Source organism: the organism of the source record quoted next, unplaced genomic scaffold, assembly GCF_019419815.1.
Source record: "Pyrus x bretschneideri cultivar Hongxiangsu unplaced genomic scaffold, Pyrus_bretschneideri_v1 Contig1, whole genome shotgun sequence".
Classification (NCBI taxonomy): domain Eukaryota; kingdom Viridiplantae; phylum Streptophyta; class Magnoliopsida; order Rosales; family Rosaceae; genus Pyrus; species Pyrus x bretschneideri.
The window spans coordinates 14,305,615-14,318,618 of record NW_025999390.1 but is presented as its reverse complement, the minus strand read 5'-3'; the positions used below and the strand labels follow the sequence as shown (position 1 = coordinate 14,318,618).

General features: G+C 39.0%; 3 protein-coding genes across 5 annotated transcripts; 1 reads left to right on the top strand and 2 right to left on the bottom strand.

The window, feature by feature from the left end:
• Positions 1-19: 19 nt before the first annotated feature.
• Positions 20-5,107, bottom strand: LOC103950193 (AT-rich interactive domain-containing protein 6). Of its 2 annotated transcripts, none has more exons than XM_048587943.1 (13): positions 4,946-5,107; positions 3,748-4,678; positions 3,607-3,646; positions 3,433-3,485; positions 2,890-2,935; positions 2,431-2,514; positions 2,004-2,111; positions 1,841-1,892; positions 1,645-1,720; positions 1,451-1,517; positions 1,305-1,355; positions 566-658; positions 20-405 (listed from the first exon to the last, which is right to left on the bottom strand). In XM_048587943.1, exons 2-13 carry the CDS (start codon positions 4,650-4,652, stop codon positions 301-303), a joined length of 1,680 nt encoding a protein of 559 aa, XP_048443900.1. In that variant the 5' UTR covers positions 4,653-4,678; positions 4,946-5,107; the 3' UTR covers positions 20-300. The 2 variants fall into 2 exon arrangements, with proteins under 2 accessions (XP_048443900.1, XP_009359639.2); XM_009361364.3 differs by having other exon boundaries at positions 3,748-4,654; positions 4,946-5,106.
• A 913-nt stretch (positions 5,108-6,020) lies between these two features.
• On the top strand, positions 6,021-8,985 carry LOC103950196 (protein FAR1-RELATED SEQUENCE 5). Of its 2 annotated transcripts, XM_048587934.1 has the most exons (3): positions 6,021-8,235; positions 8,347-8,676; positions 8,806-8,985. In XM_048587934.1, the coding sequence occupies exons 1-3, from the start codon at positions 6,466-6,468 to the stop codon at positions 8,971-8,973; spliced, it is 2,268 nt and encodes a 755-aa protein (XP_048443891.1). In that variant the 5' UTR covers positions 6,021-6,465; the 3' UTR covers positions 8,974-8,985. The 2 variants fall into 2 exon arrangements, with proteins under 2 accessions (XP_048443891.1, XP_009359643.2); XM_009361368.3 differs by having other exon boundaries at positions 6,023-8,676.
• A 247-nt stretch (positions 8,986-9,232) lies between these two features.
• Positions 9,233-12,856, bottom strand: LOC103950198 (diacylglycerol O-acyltransferase 2D). The gene is given in 10 exon segments (XM_009361370.2): positions 9,233-9,740; positions 10,302-10,389; positions 10,674-10,771; positions 11,061-11,147; positions 11,296-11,451; positions 11,573-11,679; positions 11,911-11,996; positions 12,234-12,308; positions 12,421-12,553; positions 12,556-12,856. Coding segments are annotated over 10 exon segments (975 nt in total). The 5' UTR covers positions 12,599-12,856; the 3' UTR covers positions 9,233-9,638.
• Between the last annotated feature and the right edge of the window lie 148 nt (positions 12,857-13,004).

Below are 13,004 nucleotides of genomic sequence, written 5' to 3'. Positions count from 1 at the left end.
TTTATCTTCATCTTTCATCTTTAACAACTTAGATATGATTGATCTGAAGAGCACAAATTCGAAATAGCGTATCTTCCCGAAATAATGTTACATCTTCAAGAAAATGAATGAAGAAGAGGATTCCTAGCCATGTAACTGAACATGTTGGTAAATAAGTACAACGGTTAGGTTATATCCTGTACTGACCTACTGGATTATAACCAACTAAACTAGCTAACTTGGCCTGATTACGGTTGCTAGAGTCTGTCTAATTTCTACAGAAGAGCCTGATGGTCAAGAATGGACAGGCATCACGAAATGCTACTGATCCGACTGCTCGAACGGAACACGAACAAACAACTGCCCGTGCAGGGTGACCACAGCTGATGTCTGGTGTGGATCAATTCTTGATGGTAAGGTGACAACCTGTTCACGAAGCCAAATACCATATCAATCACCTTTGCTGTTTAAAAATGTTTAAGCCTGTAACATGTCAAGAAAGGTAAAGTGAAAGATATGAAGTCCGATCTTTATGACCGTTGCTTGTTTGACATTAGACAGTAGCCACGGAGAAAAAGAAACACACCTTTTTGAAAGCTGTGACACCCCATGGATTATCAGGATGCTCAGGTTCTCCACTTATAACCAGTCGCCCAGCTGGATCTGATTGAACACGCACCTGAGATTGATTTCCAAAAGAATTGGATAAGCAATGTAATTACCGAAACATAAACCTAATATTTTACACATCAAACAAATATCAAGCAGGACTTCTCAACTCAATTTTAGATTCTAAAGCTTTTTTTCCCCTTTCATGAGTACAAAATCGAAAAACTGACAACGGATGCCTTGATATGCAAACATGTACGTACTCTACCAAGGCATAATTTAGCGACAGCTCTCAAAGAAACAGCCTAGCGAAGTTATCAGCAGGCTACTTGCCGGGTTCCTCCGTTCTCACATTTAATAAAAAAGGGAGATTGATGAAAGTTGGTTCATTTTTAAACAGCATTTTTTTTTTTCTTTTCCCTTTTTCCCCAGCTCAAAGCAGTTAGTTGAGTGCAGCACAAATTGGCTATGGTTTTGTGATCCTCCCAAAGGGGCCTAAATTTGTCTGAACATCTTTCAACTATGCTACTTCCTGTTTTTATAACGTGGCTTATGATTTACTGCCATTCCCACCTTAATAAGAACACAACAAAAGAAACGATTGCATGCATGTCTTCTAAAAGAATATACAAATGATCTCTATAAGAATGCAAAGAATCGTACGGTAGCAAAGCAAAAGGAAGGAGAGCGACGGATTCAGGAACATGTAAACTTACCTCCTCACGGAGAAGCCCTGGAACTAAAGCATAGACCTCAAAACAATCCTTCTGCAAAAATGACTCATCTCATTATACTGGATGGTGCTCGAAAATTCCACAAATGCAAATTTCCTTGTGTTCAAACATGTATTGGATAAACTTACAGTTCTCTGCACATTGATCTTCACCCAATCCGCTGGAGGTCCAAGATCGACCACATCTACATCCAATCTACCCAAACGGACAAAACAAAGCCAAGTTAACACTATGATAACATGTCGACTGTGTACTGTCACTGAAAAATTTCCTGATATATTAGATATAGACAAATGAAATAAAAATAGAACATTATCTCAACTGTAACTTAGATTCTTTAGTACGTGCAGCTTTTACCACATGCTCCACAAAAGGTGGCTTCTTTCTTTTAAGTGAACCTGAAGTCAACATACAAAATCTGAGGTGAGAAGTTATATACCAGCTATATTATTACAAAGGACACCATATATACCAATTATATTATTACAAAGGACACCAGTTACACTGAGAGGCCATACCAATGCTTTTAAGCTGTTTTTCACGCCTTTGCAAAGAAATAGCATTTTTATCCTAAAGAAACAGAAGAGATGGTAGTACTATATCAGAACCAACTTCTACATGGAGAGAATGAAAAAAAAAGAAAAAAAAAAATGAGAGCAAAAATCTTTATACTTTCCAGACCTTTATGATAGGGTCACTGACTTCACCACTCCCAGTGATACGTTGTGAGTGCCATCCCTGCATGGCACGTGCCGCAGCATCCCTTCTTGCTCGACCTGACCCTGCAGACTAATTACCACAAGCATGCATTAAGTGTTGGGCTTGTTGAAGAAACTCCTTGTTGAGCAACCAACTGCACCAATTTTCAAGGTTGACATGCCATGGTTCATTGTGTCGAAATTTTTCATGCGAATAACAATGAATGTATACGTTCTCGGCAGTACATGGATACCATTTTCATTCAGTGAAACATTTTACCATGAGATGAACAAAATGGCATAAACACCATGCCACCGAAGAGGGATAAAAATAAACACCACAAAATCATCTAATACAGTAATACACAAAACATTACCAAAAGATCCCGGGTCATAAGATCACAACTTACCTGGTTATCAATATTCATAGGCTCTGGCAGGGAAGAGATTGGTGGTTCAGTACCAAATTTATGCCTTTCATAATCTAGGAGTGCCTGAAGTCACACAAGAACAACCAATAATGAATAACATATAAACATTATGTTATACACCAAGGAAGATATTTAACAATGGACTTATAAAAATACTGAGGCGACCACAAGTGACTCGAATAGAAGCTTTTATAATTAATTTCCAGCACAGGCCACTCAAGCACATATCCACATGGTCAACCACCAAGAAGATGGACAGACCCAGATTTGCTCAATCATAGCAGGCAATTGAGTCTACAATTATGGTTGCCCGATCCCATAATTCTTGATCCAGTATCAAATTTGAACAGGTGGGAAATTACAAACACATAGCAACTAATAACCTATGGAGAATCCATAAGAAAGATGCAGCTTGCAATCACGTGTGTGCACACATACCTTCTCATAGAAACCTCGAAATGTCCATGAAACTGTAGTGCATGTCCTGCAGCAGAAATAGAAAAATAACTTAACTATCTTATAATGCATAGTAAACATTATTGGACCTTTTTAATCCACTCCTCACACCACCCCTTTCCCACTTTCTAAGACAGCAAATCATTATGGGGTTAAATAGGAACTAAAGAAATTTCACACCTAGAAACACATTAACTTTACTTCAAGTTTTTATCATGCTTCATATATGTACGTTTTATGTTCTTTTTAGCAAGGACTTTTTGCACAACAATATGGCAGATATAAACATCTCAAAGTTGACCCTTACAAATAACAAAGGAGAACCAAATGACCAACAACGTATTGCCAATGAAAGAAGTCCCCCAATTTCAGTGTTCATAGATTATATCTATTAGAGAATTAAGGAGGGTGGATTTTCTTCGTTCATGTCCACAAACTACAGCACTTCTAAAATTTCCACATCTCCAAGTAATGGAGCTTGCACTACGTAAATAATAATGGAGTTGAGCAGAAGTTGTTCCTTACTTTGGAGGTCTAAACGCTTCTCCCACTTGCCGCCACAACTTATTTGAGGTCACCTACAATAAGCAGACAGATTATATATGAGCTTCCAACAAGAAAACACTATAATTCTGGAAATGAAAACTCATATTATATATAAGTGTCTAAACTATATGAATAAAAATGCAGACTCCACACCTTATCATAGCCACCCAATCTTGTCACACCTCTCCAAAGCCTTATCCCAATAAAAAGTTGAAATGCATTAGCCAAAATAATTAACATTCATATAATTAGTAAACAATACAGAACCAGTAAAAATGATGAGAATAGACTTACTTAAGGCAATTCAAACCCTCTCCATAAAACTTAGGAGGTTTAAATTCCATGTTCCTCTCCTTAAAGAAATTTTCCACCTCCTTCATGAAAACTGATTGCTCCTCTTCTGTTCCAGAACCATTACCTTCATACATGTCACTGTCAATGTCATCTAAAAGAAACATGCCCTTTGAGCTTGGGGTTCCATTACTTTTGGGTGTAGTAATATCTTTTTCATCCACCTTATTCTTCAATTCTTCCCCACTCCCAGAATCAGCCTTTATATCAGAAGATCCGGCATGAGGTGTAACAGGTTCCTTATGACTCACAGTTCCACTTTCTTCCACGGGATCACCAGATTCCTGCTCCGGCACTTGAGAAACTTCATTTTTAACACCAACAGTGGGTTTAGCAGTCTCTGCAAGACTTGTGGAAACCACGTTGCCATCCTCACAGCCATGACTATTACTTTGAGGCAAATCCTGGGCTTCAACACTCTTGGCATCAGCTACGGGTTCAGTATCTTGCTTGACTAACTGATCGCCATCATCCTTTAGAGATTCGGTATCTGGCTTGACTAATTGTTCGCCCTCCTCCTTTAAAGGTTCGATATCTAGCTTGACTAATTGTTCGTCCCCACCATTTATTGTGACTGATGGAGGAGGCAAATCCCTATCGGATTGCTGCGAAATGGACAGTGGTTCTACTTCTACATTAGTGTTATCATCAGCGGTCATCTCCACGTCTGTCTTATTGGGTAGAACTTCGCCATTTTCAGCAGGATTCGGGGTTTCCTGGACCGGTCCAGAATCTCCAGAATTCGGAGAATTATTCTGCTTGTTATGATCATTTTCTGGTTTCCCATTATTTGAAGCATCAACTGGCAATTCTTGTCCAGTTTCCTCCTTCTCTTCGGTATCACTCATTTCTAAGTACAAAAGCAGTAAAATTTCTACTCATCCAACAAAAAATGAAACAGAAAAACTAAAAAATATAAATAAAAAAATTAGGGCAAGAAGCAAGAACAGAAAATCGTATAGCGGTAAACTAATCAGTCAAAAGTAAAATTTACGACTCTGCGCTTCTGCCGCAAACGATTGTATCAAAAAAATTGAAATTTTAGGCGGCATCGTACAAAATCATATCTTTTTTCCCGTAAACTAGAAAAATATGAAGAAATTGGGGAAAGAAATAACAGGGGATTATACGAGCTGCGTACCTGGGTTGGAATTGAAGAAGAAGGAGCTTCAAATTCGTACTATCAGAACGAAGAACCCTAATTCTTTTATTTTTCAATTATTTATTCAGCCGATTTTCTTTCTATTTATTTCTGATAAATCGGTCCAGAAATTCGTTGCTTTTAATTTCTTCTCGCAGGTGAAATTGACACGCTAAGCGCTTCAAATTATGACGCGAACGACGTCGTGCTTTTCGTTATTCCCCAATTCTCACATATTGCAATTAATTAATTTTCTTTTTACTAAAATTATATTTTCACGATTTGTTCTCAGTGAAAATATTTCTGATATAAATATTTTATAAAAAATTCAAGTTAATTTTTTTAATGCATCGATATTTTTACACTAAGTAAAGACAAAGTGCAACAAAATTACACAATGGACAGCTTAATCTGGTATCGCATTCACCATCATGATATTCGAATCTAAAACCTCTTACTTCAAAGTGAAGAGAAATACCAAACTATAGTACTGAATAACAATTCAAGTGAATTCTATAAGAACACTTGGAATACTTAGAAGTGTTTTTACAAAGTCCAAGTGCTTTTGTAATCTAAAATTATTTTTCTTAAAACACGTTTTAGTCATTTAAAAACATGTCACGAATCAAACATTAAGTTAGCGTTGAAAAGCTTAGGACGTCTTCTTCAACTTTATAGAAGGAAAGTTTCTTAAAAAACATCATCTTCAATTACTTATAACCCAAATAAATTTAAAACGTCAATATATCAAATTCCGTATTTATCTTTATTTAATTGTCATGATTAAATGACTAGTAATTTAGGGTTGAGATTTTGACATAACCAACAAGTATGACTTGCGAATCTACGCCATTTGAAATTACTGTCGAGTTTCATCATTTTATCACTTTTATAAAAGAAGATTTGCTTGTCCTACAATCAAAACATAAAAATTAAAAAAATTAAAAAAAAATCGATCAAAATGTATATATATTTTAAAATATCAGTAAACATAGAATAAAATATAATATAATACTGACTCATCGCACATCTTTCTTGCCGAGTGTGAAAAGGGTTTTAGGGAAGGATCCAACGGCACGAAACGTTGTGATCCCTGATGCTCCTCCAGGTTTCGTCGAGTACCAAATCATCTGCCCTAAACCCCCGCCACACTCCACCACTCCCCCTCCCCTCCTCCCTCTCTCTCTCTCTCTCTCTCTGTTCGTCACTGCTCTGAACGTTCAATTCACGCCCCGTCTCGCTCCTGCGCACTCCCGGGCGCTGCCAAAACATCTCCAGAGTGAAGATTTTTGTACCCATTTGCAATTTCTCCTTCTTCCTGCTCAAATGGATCGCCTCCAAGGTTCTAGCTTTCCCTCTAAAATCCAAAATTTCCATCAAAATTATGCATTTTTTTTTTATTTTCCCATTGGCCCAATTTTGTTCGTTGTAATTTATGATTGAATTGGTGATTTATAGCATTTTGGTTTTAATTTAAGCAATAGAGAAAGAAAAATAAATTCATAGTTCCATGTGAAAAAATGGAGTTTGAACCGTTGAGCTTGGGCAATGATGATGTTCTTGAATTCGACATGATGGGTCTGGGTTATATTGACCAACCTGTTGACCATGATGACCTCCTTCATGATTCTCCTGCCACTGCTATTCCCACTCCTACTGGTTCCGATGTTGTCAGTAGCGTTGCTGTTTTGGAGCATTACATCCCGGAAGGAGACAGTAGCCTTGAACCCTGTGAGGGGATGGAATTCGAATCCGAGGAGGCTGCCAAGGCCTTTTACAATTCCTATGCTCGCCGCATTGGCTTCAGTACTCGTGTCAGCATGTCTCGTCGCTCCAGGCGCGATGGCGCCATCATTCAGCGGTCTTTTGTTTGCGCCAAGGAGGGATTTCGTGTCAACAAGAATGGGAAGTCTGGGTCTGACTGCGAAGGGCGGGCCAAGCGCCCCCGAGCAGAGACCCGAGTTGGTTGTAAGGCCATGTTGGTAATAAAGGTTCACGACTCTGGGAGATGGGTTGTGTCTGCTTTTGTTAAGGAGCATAATCATGAGCTCGTTCCACCTGATAAGGTGCACTCCCTTCGCTCTCATCGTCATGTATCGGGTTCTGCAAAGTCTTTGATTGATACCTTGCAGGGTGCTGGGATCGGCCCCAGAGGAATTATGTCTGCCCTCATCAAAGAATATGGTGGTATTAGGAATGTTGGCTTCACGGAGCGTGACTGCAGGAATTACATGAGGAGTTGTAAGCAAAGGACCCTTGGAGGCGACACTCAGCTGCTCTTGGATTACTTGAAGGACAGGCAAGCTAAGGACCCAGCATTCTTCTTTGCTGTGCAGGGAGATGAAGATCAGTGCATGGGCAATTTCTTCTGGGTTGATCGTAAGGCAAGGAATGACTATACTTACTTTGGTGACACTGTTACCTTTGACACAACTTACAGGTCAAACCGCTATCGGTTGCCTTTTGCACCTTTCACAGGGGTTAACCATCATGGACAGCCTGTATTTTTTGGATGCGCCCTCCTGATAAATGAATCTGAGGCATCGTTTCTGTGGCTTTTCAAAACATGGCTCATGGCAATGTCTGGCCAGCCTCCACTGTCAATTACGACTGATCATGATCGGGTGATTACCATGGCCATTACCCAGGTTTTCCCCGAGACTCGACACCGCTTCTGCAAGTGGCACATATTTAAAGAATGCCAAGAGAAGTTGTCCTCTGTGCTTTGTGAGCATTCCAACTTTGAAGCAGAGCTTCATAAATGTGTCAACCTGAGTGAATCAATTGAAGAGTTCGAGTCTTGTTGGCTGTCCCTAACTCGTAAATATGATCTCGGGGAGCATAAATGGCTTCAATCGATGTATGCTGATCGGCAGCAGTGGGTCCCTGTGTACCTGAGGGGCACCTTCTTTGCGGAAATGTCGGTAACACAGTGCAGTGATAGCATGAACTCTTATTTTGATGGATATGTCAATGCATCAACAACTCTACAGCTGTTTGTTAAGCAGTATGAGAAAGCTGTTGAAAGTCGGTATGAGAAAGAGGTGAGGGCAGATTATGATACCATAAACACTGCTCCGGTTCTTAAGACCCCTTCGCCCATGGAGAAACAGGCAGCTGGGCTTTACACGAGGAAATTGTTTACGAAATTTCAAGAGGAGTTGGTTGAGACGTTAACATTTTTGGCAACGAAGGTTGAGGACGAGGAGGCAGGATCCATTTTTCAAGTTGCTAAATTTGGGGAAAGTCATAAAGCTTATACGGTTAGATTTAACGTTCATGAGATGAAAGCATTTTGTAGTTGCCAGATGTTTGAGTTTTCTGGCCTTCTTTGCGCACACATCTTGACAGTTTTTAGGGTGACAAATGTTCTCACTCTGCCATCTCATTTCATTCTGAAGCGTTGGACGAGGAATGCCAAGAGTGGTGTCATATTGGAGGAACATGCCGGCGATTTGTTGAATAAGCCACAAGAATCTCTAACAGTACGGTACAATAATCTGCGGCATGAGGCACTTAGATATGTTGACGAAGGGATTACAACTGCTGAAATTTATAATGTGGCAATGGATGCCCTTCAAGTGGCTGCAAATAAAGTTGCCACTGAAATGCAGAACGGCGGGAGAGCGGCCGCAACTAATACAGCTGGAAGAGAAAATGGGTTTCGTTTGGGAAATCAATCAAACAATACCTTCGGTGATCATAAACGGGGTTTTGAAACTCTATCTGCGGTCAGTTTCCTTCTGTAACCACTTGAAACCTCTTACCTATATGATAACATTAGAGCTACATCTGTTACGTTTTCGTTTTTCGATTCTTTGAGTTGATGGTTAATTTTGCGATTCAATTCGATATTGCAGGATCACCAGGACAAGAAAATGCAGAAACTAGAGCGTCAACTCGAGCGCGCACGACGGAAATGTGAATCGTATAGAGCTAACTTGCTATCGGTTTTGAAAGATATTGAGGAGCAAAAGTTAGAGCTCTCTGTTAAAGTTGAAAACATTAAGTTGAGAATGAAAGAGTAGTGTTCAATGTTCTCTCTGCTCCCCCTGTGTGTCCCCGGCCAGTCTCCGGCATATAATACGCGGCGCACCTGGATATTATATGTGAACAAATTATGGTTAAAACCATGCACTGGTGATACCATTTTACGTATTTTACTACCACACAATAATTTTTGTGCGTAAGCAATTAGGATCAATGTCACATCAAGTAGGGACAAGTGTGACAAACAATTAATTGAAAAATGGAATAAGTGTCTTCACTACGGGCTTCGACCCTATATAAATTATAAACTACTAAATTGATTAATAAAGTATGAATTAATACAAACATAAATATGTTGCTCCAGATGAAGGTTTTGACTACTAGCTAAGACATCAAGAGCGATTTTACAATCTGACTTTATAGTTGATACAATGTGTTATCGGTAAATTTCCCAGAAAATGAATAGAAGAAAAAGAAGAAAAACTAACGAAAAATCTTCAAAAACTTTAGTTTTAATCAAAAGGAAAAAATAAAGGTGTAAATGAATAGTACCAGGAATGACTTTTCAAGGTAAAAATGTCCTTAACTTAAAAGTAAATAGTTCCAGAAGTGTTTCACTAAGATTTTCAAAAAAAAAAAAAAAAACCCAGAGAAGAGGGAGCTGCATGTATAGGTGTACATAGTTAGAGTACGTACGAACTGTTCAAAGAATTTTCAATTGGAGATCAGCGTGTCCAACCCGTGCCTTGTGCCGTTCGAAAAGATCCTGCAGTGCTGCAACAAACTGACCGTGCACTTCATTCACCTGTAAAAAGAAAACAGAAGCATGAACTCCGACATTTTAGCCATCACCGGTCTAGTAGGCCACGAAATTTTCAAACTTCAGTATATATAACTTCGTGGAGCTGCAGCAGCCAGTGACTCCCATCACCCCGATAAACTTCAGTTCATGGATTTCGCTTATGGGATGGAACTAAATCTATATCCAATAGGCTTTTGAATACATTAATAGCTCTTGACATGGGAGGAGTTCCTCAAGTCAACAAGTAATATATGCTATGGCTCTGTAGAAGATACGATATTTCACACGAATGGAGTTTCAATTGCAAAAGAAACTGAAGATGGAGATGGATGTGGTACGGAATAGGCATTGAACATTACAACTTTGGTTTTGAGAGACGTCTTGTTTTTTAAGGCAAGATTAGATGCATTAAATCAAGCATGATGCATGTGGAAGATGAAGTTCGGGGCAACAGAAAGAGTGCTAAAAAGTAAGTTGGAACTGTCCAAGCACAGTTTTCCCATGATTGAATCTTCAGAGAGAACCAAACACATACGTTATGCTCAGTTTTGGTGGAATCCATACCTCTTCCATGCTGGGTTGTGGAGTCTTCTTGACATCAATTGGTTTTCCGACCACCACGTGCATTGGATGACTGTAGGGTACAGGACTTCTGCATTCAAGAAGCATGATATGAACAATTAACAGTTGCCAAAAACCATAGCGTTGCTAACATTCAAACATCACAAATGTACAAATATACATAACTAATTCCTTGTTTGGTTAGAAAAAGAAACAAATCCTTCAATAGTAATATAACTTCTCAATCTAATTTCACCGGAATAGTTTTTCCTTATGAGATTTAACAGACATACTTTCCAAAGCTAATTGCAAAGATAGAAGTCTAATTACTATTAAGACGATGACGATATAGTATCTTAAACTCAAAATGCATACCCAAATAATCCCCAGAAGAAAACTGGGGTGAACTTGATAGCTCTAGCAAACTTCAAAATCAATTCCCCACTTGGTTTCCACCACTTGTAAACATTTGACTGCAACATGGATGGATCATAAGAAAAGAAATGGGAATATCATTCCATCGTTAGATGAAGCAAATGCATTAGAGATGAGAAAAGTATAATCAGCAATCCCAATAAATGGATGTGGTTTCACATAGAAATTGCAACAAACTAATCTTAATAGCTAGAAAACCTGTTGACATCAATACATATTTGGACCAGAAAAGCCAGCACACAGACACAAAACAGATACCACGTGACTGGGTAGTAGATGACTTAATAGGTGGAAAAACTAGATTGAAAATGCCAAAAATGGCAATACCTGACCAAAGCAGAAAACTGGAACCAGGGGATTACCCAGCTCCATGGCTATGCGAACAAATCCTCTTCTCGACTTGAGGAATGCTATCTACAAAGTAAGAACGGATTAGCAATTAGAAACGGAATTACAATTGAGAAATCAGACACCAGCTGATTGTCAGATGAGTGCATATAGCAACAGATGACTAGATGAAAAAGTAGAGCAAAAGCACAAGAAAGATTTTATAGATGTAAACCTCACTGCCATGCTCCATATAAAATGTCTCCTGCACTCCACCAGGCACAATGATGCAACTATAACCAGCAGATAAGTGGGAGATAAAATTACTCCTTGTGGCTGGTGTAAGACCCAGCCATGTCCATACATGTCTCAGGAATGGTGTGTAGAACACCTAAACATAATCCCCAACACAGAATCAGCAAAAGTATAGAACATAGATAAGAAACTGTAGGGAAAAAGGTTGAGACATGAATTGAAGAAAGAGTGGTGCCAACTAAGCGAAGATGTCTTACCGCGCTACTCGCAAGGACCTTAATTTTGGGGAGAGGCAAGAACCCAGTAAGGTCAGCAAGTGCAACAACACCAATTGGCAAAACCGAATGTGGTTCATAACCAAAGACTGCATCAACCAAAGATAGCCAAAATGCCACTCCTATTATTAATTCATCACAGCTTCTAACGTGATATAAATACATTGGGAAACATGCAAAAGTTTGACCATTCACAAACTTTTACTAAAAAATAGAACTAGAGGGACACTAAACCGTGGTTTATGTCCATTTAGTGTACTTCGGTTTTATTTTTGATTAAAAGTTTGTAACCGGTTCTACTTCCATAAAAGAGGAGATACCATAAGAGCGATTAGGATCAAAGGCATTGATGTCCTCTGCGTACAGAGTCACGGGAAAATAAGCACAGGCATGCTTACATATGTACCTGAAAATCCAATCCAAACCAACATAAATTACTTTTATACTTGTCAGTTCCGCTTTGTGCAGGACGTCTTGTCTTTAACTAATCCGATACTGTAAATAAAAAGCCTAAGCTCTACACCCTAAAACCATCAACGTCACTAAATATGATCAAATTTGAAATTAATAAATTGCGCAAATGACGTCTCTCAAAAACCAGCAATCCAATTCCCAAAGAGCCCGAAAAGGGTGCAACTTTTACCTGGAAAGTGATCTTCCTAGTTTGCTCTTATCATCAACTGGGATGATCATAAACAATACAAGCAACCCAAGTACACTGAAAATTTCAAAATTTTCACCAAATAAATCAATAAATTAATGACAAAATTAAAAACTTCAAAAAACCAAATTAGGGGAGGAAAAAAAGCCTGAGAAAGATGAACACTTACAGAAGAGCCTTGGAGAATGGAAGGAAGAAGATTGTGAAGAGAACCAGAGCCGCGTTGAAATGGATTGTACCCAGCCAAATACCCAGAGCCAGAACCATGTGCAAAACATTTGACCCGAATATTTCTCTGCCTTGAAAACCGCCATTTTCTGAGATTCCTCCTCCTTCATCTCCACCATTTCTGCTTCTGCAACTTCTTCTTCTTGTCCTTTGGGAGCAATTTAATCCGACCCAACAAATTAAATTGTTAATAAAGATGGAACATGGGCGGGTTCGGGAAGATGTGGTCACTGTTGAGCGGCATCGGTGTCAGCTGTCACCGTCCCAGCTCCCTTCTCTCAAATGTTCTGGGTCTTTCTGTGTTGCGCGCATCATTGCATCACTTTCTATCGGTGAGGCATATAAAAGACCAAGAAAGTGAGCAAAACTGACTCGTCCACCAATTTTTTATTTAACAAATTTGGTACAACCATCTCCACCCTACGACAATGTTTCATGTTTACCGCTGCTGTTAAATAATACAGTGTCAATTTTATACGCCATGTTCTGCGGTTTAAATATGTTTTTGGTACAAATTGAATTTAA

Bases quoted from the DNA above. Each gene is read 5' to 3' on its own strand.
- LOC103950196 (XM_009361368.3), top strand. From the start codon at position 6,466: ATGGAGTTTGAACCGTTGAGCTTGGGCAATGATGATGTTCTTGAATTC. The intron at 8,677-8,805 runs GTCAGTTTCCTT...TCGATATTGCAG, and splicing joins GTTTTGAAACTCTATCTGCG to GATCACCAGGACAAGAAAAT.
- LOC103950193 (XM_048587943.1), bottom strand. From the start codon at position 4,652: ATGAGTGATACCGAAGAGAAGGAGGAAACTGGACAAGAATTGCCAGTT. The intron at 2,112-2,430 runs GTAAGTTGTGAT...TGTGGTAATTAG, and splicing joins CTATGAATATTGATAACCAG to TCTGCAGGGTCAGGTCGAGC. The intron at 1,518-1,644 runs GTTGAGATAATG...CCGTTTGGGTAG, and splicing joins ACTAAAGAATCTAAGTTACA to ATTGGATGTAGATGTGGTCG.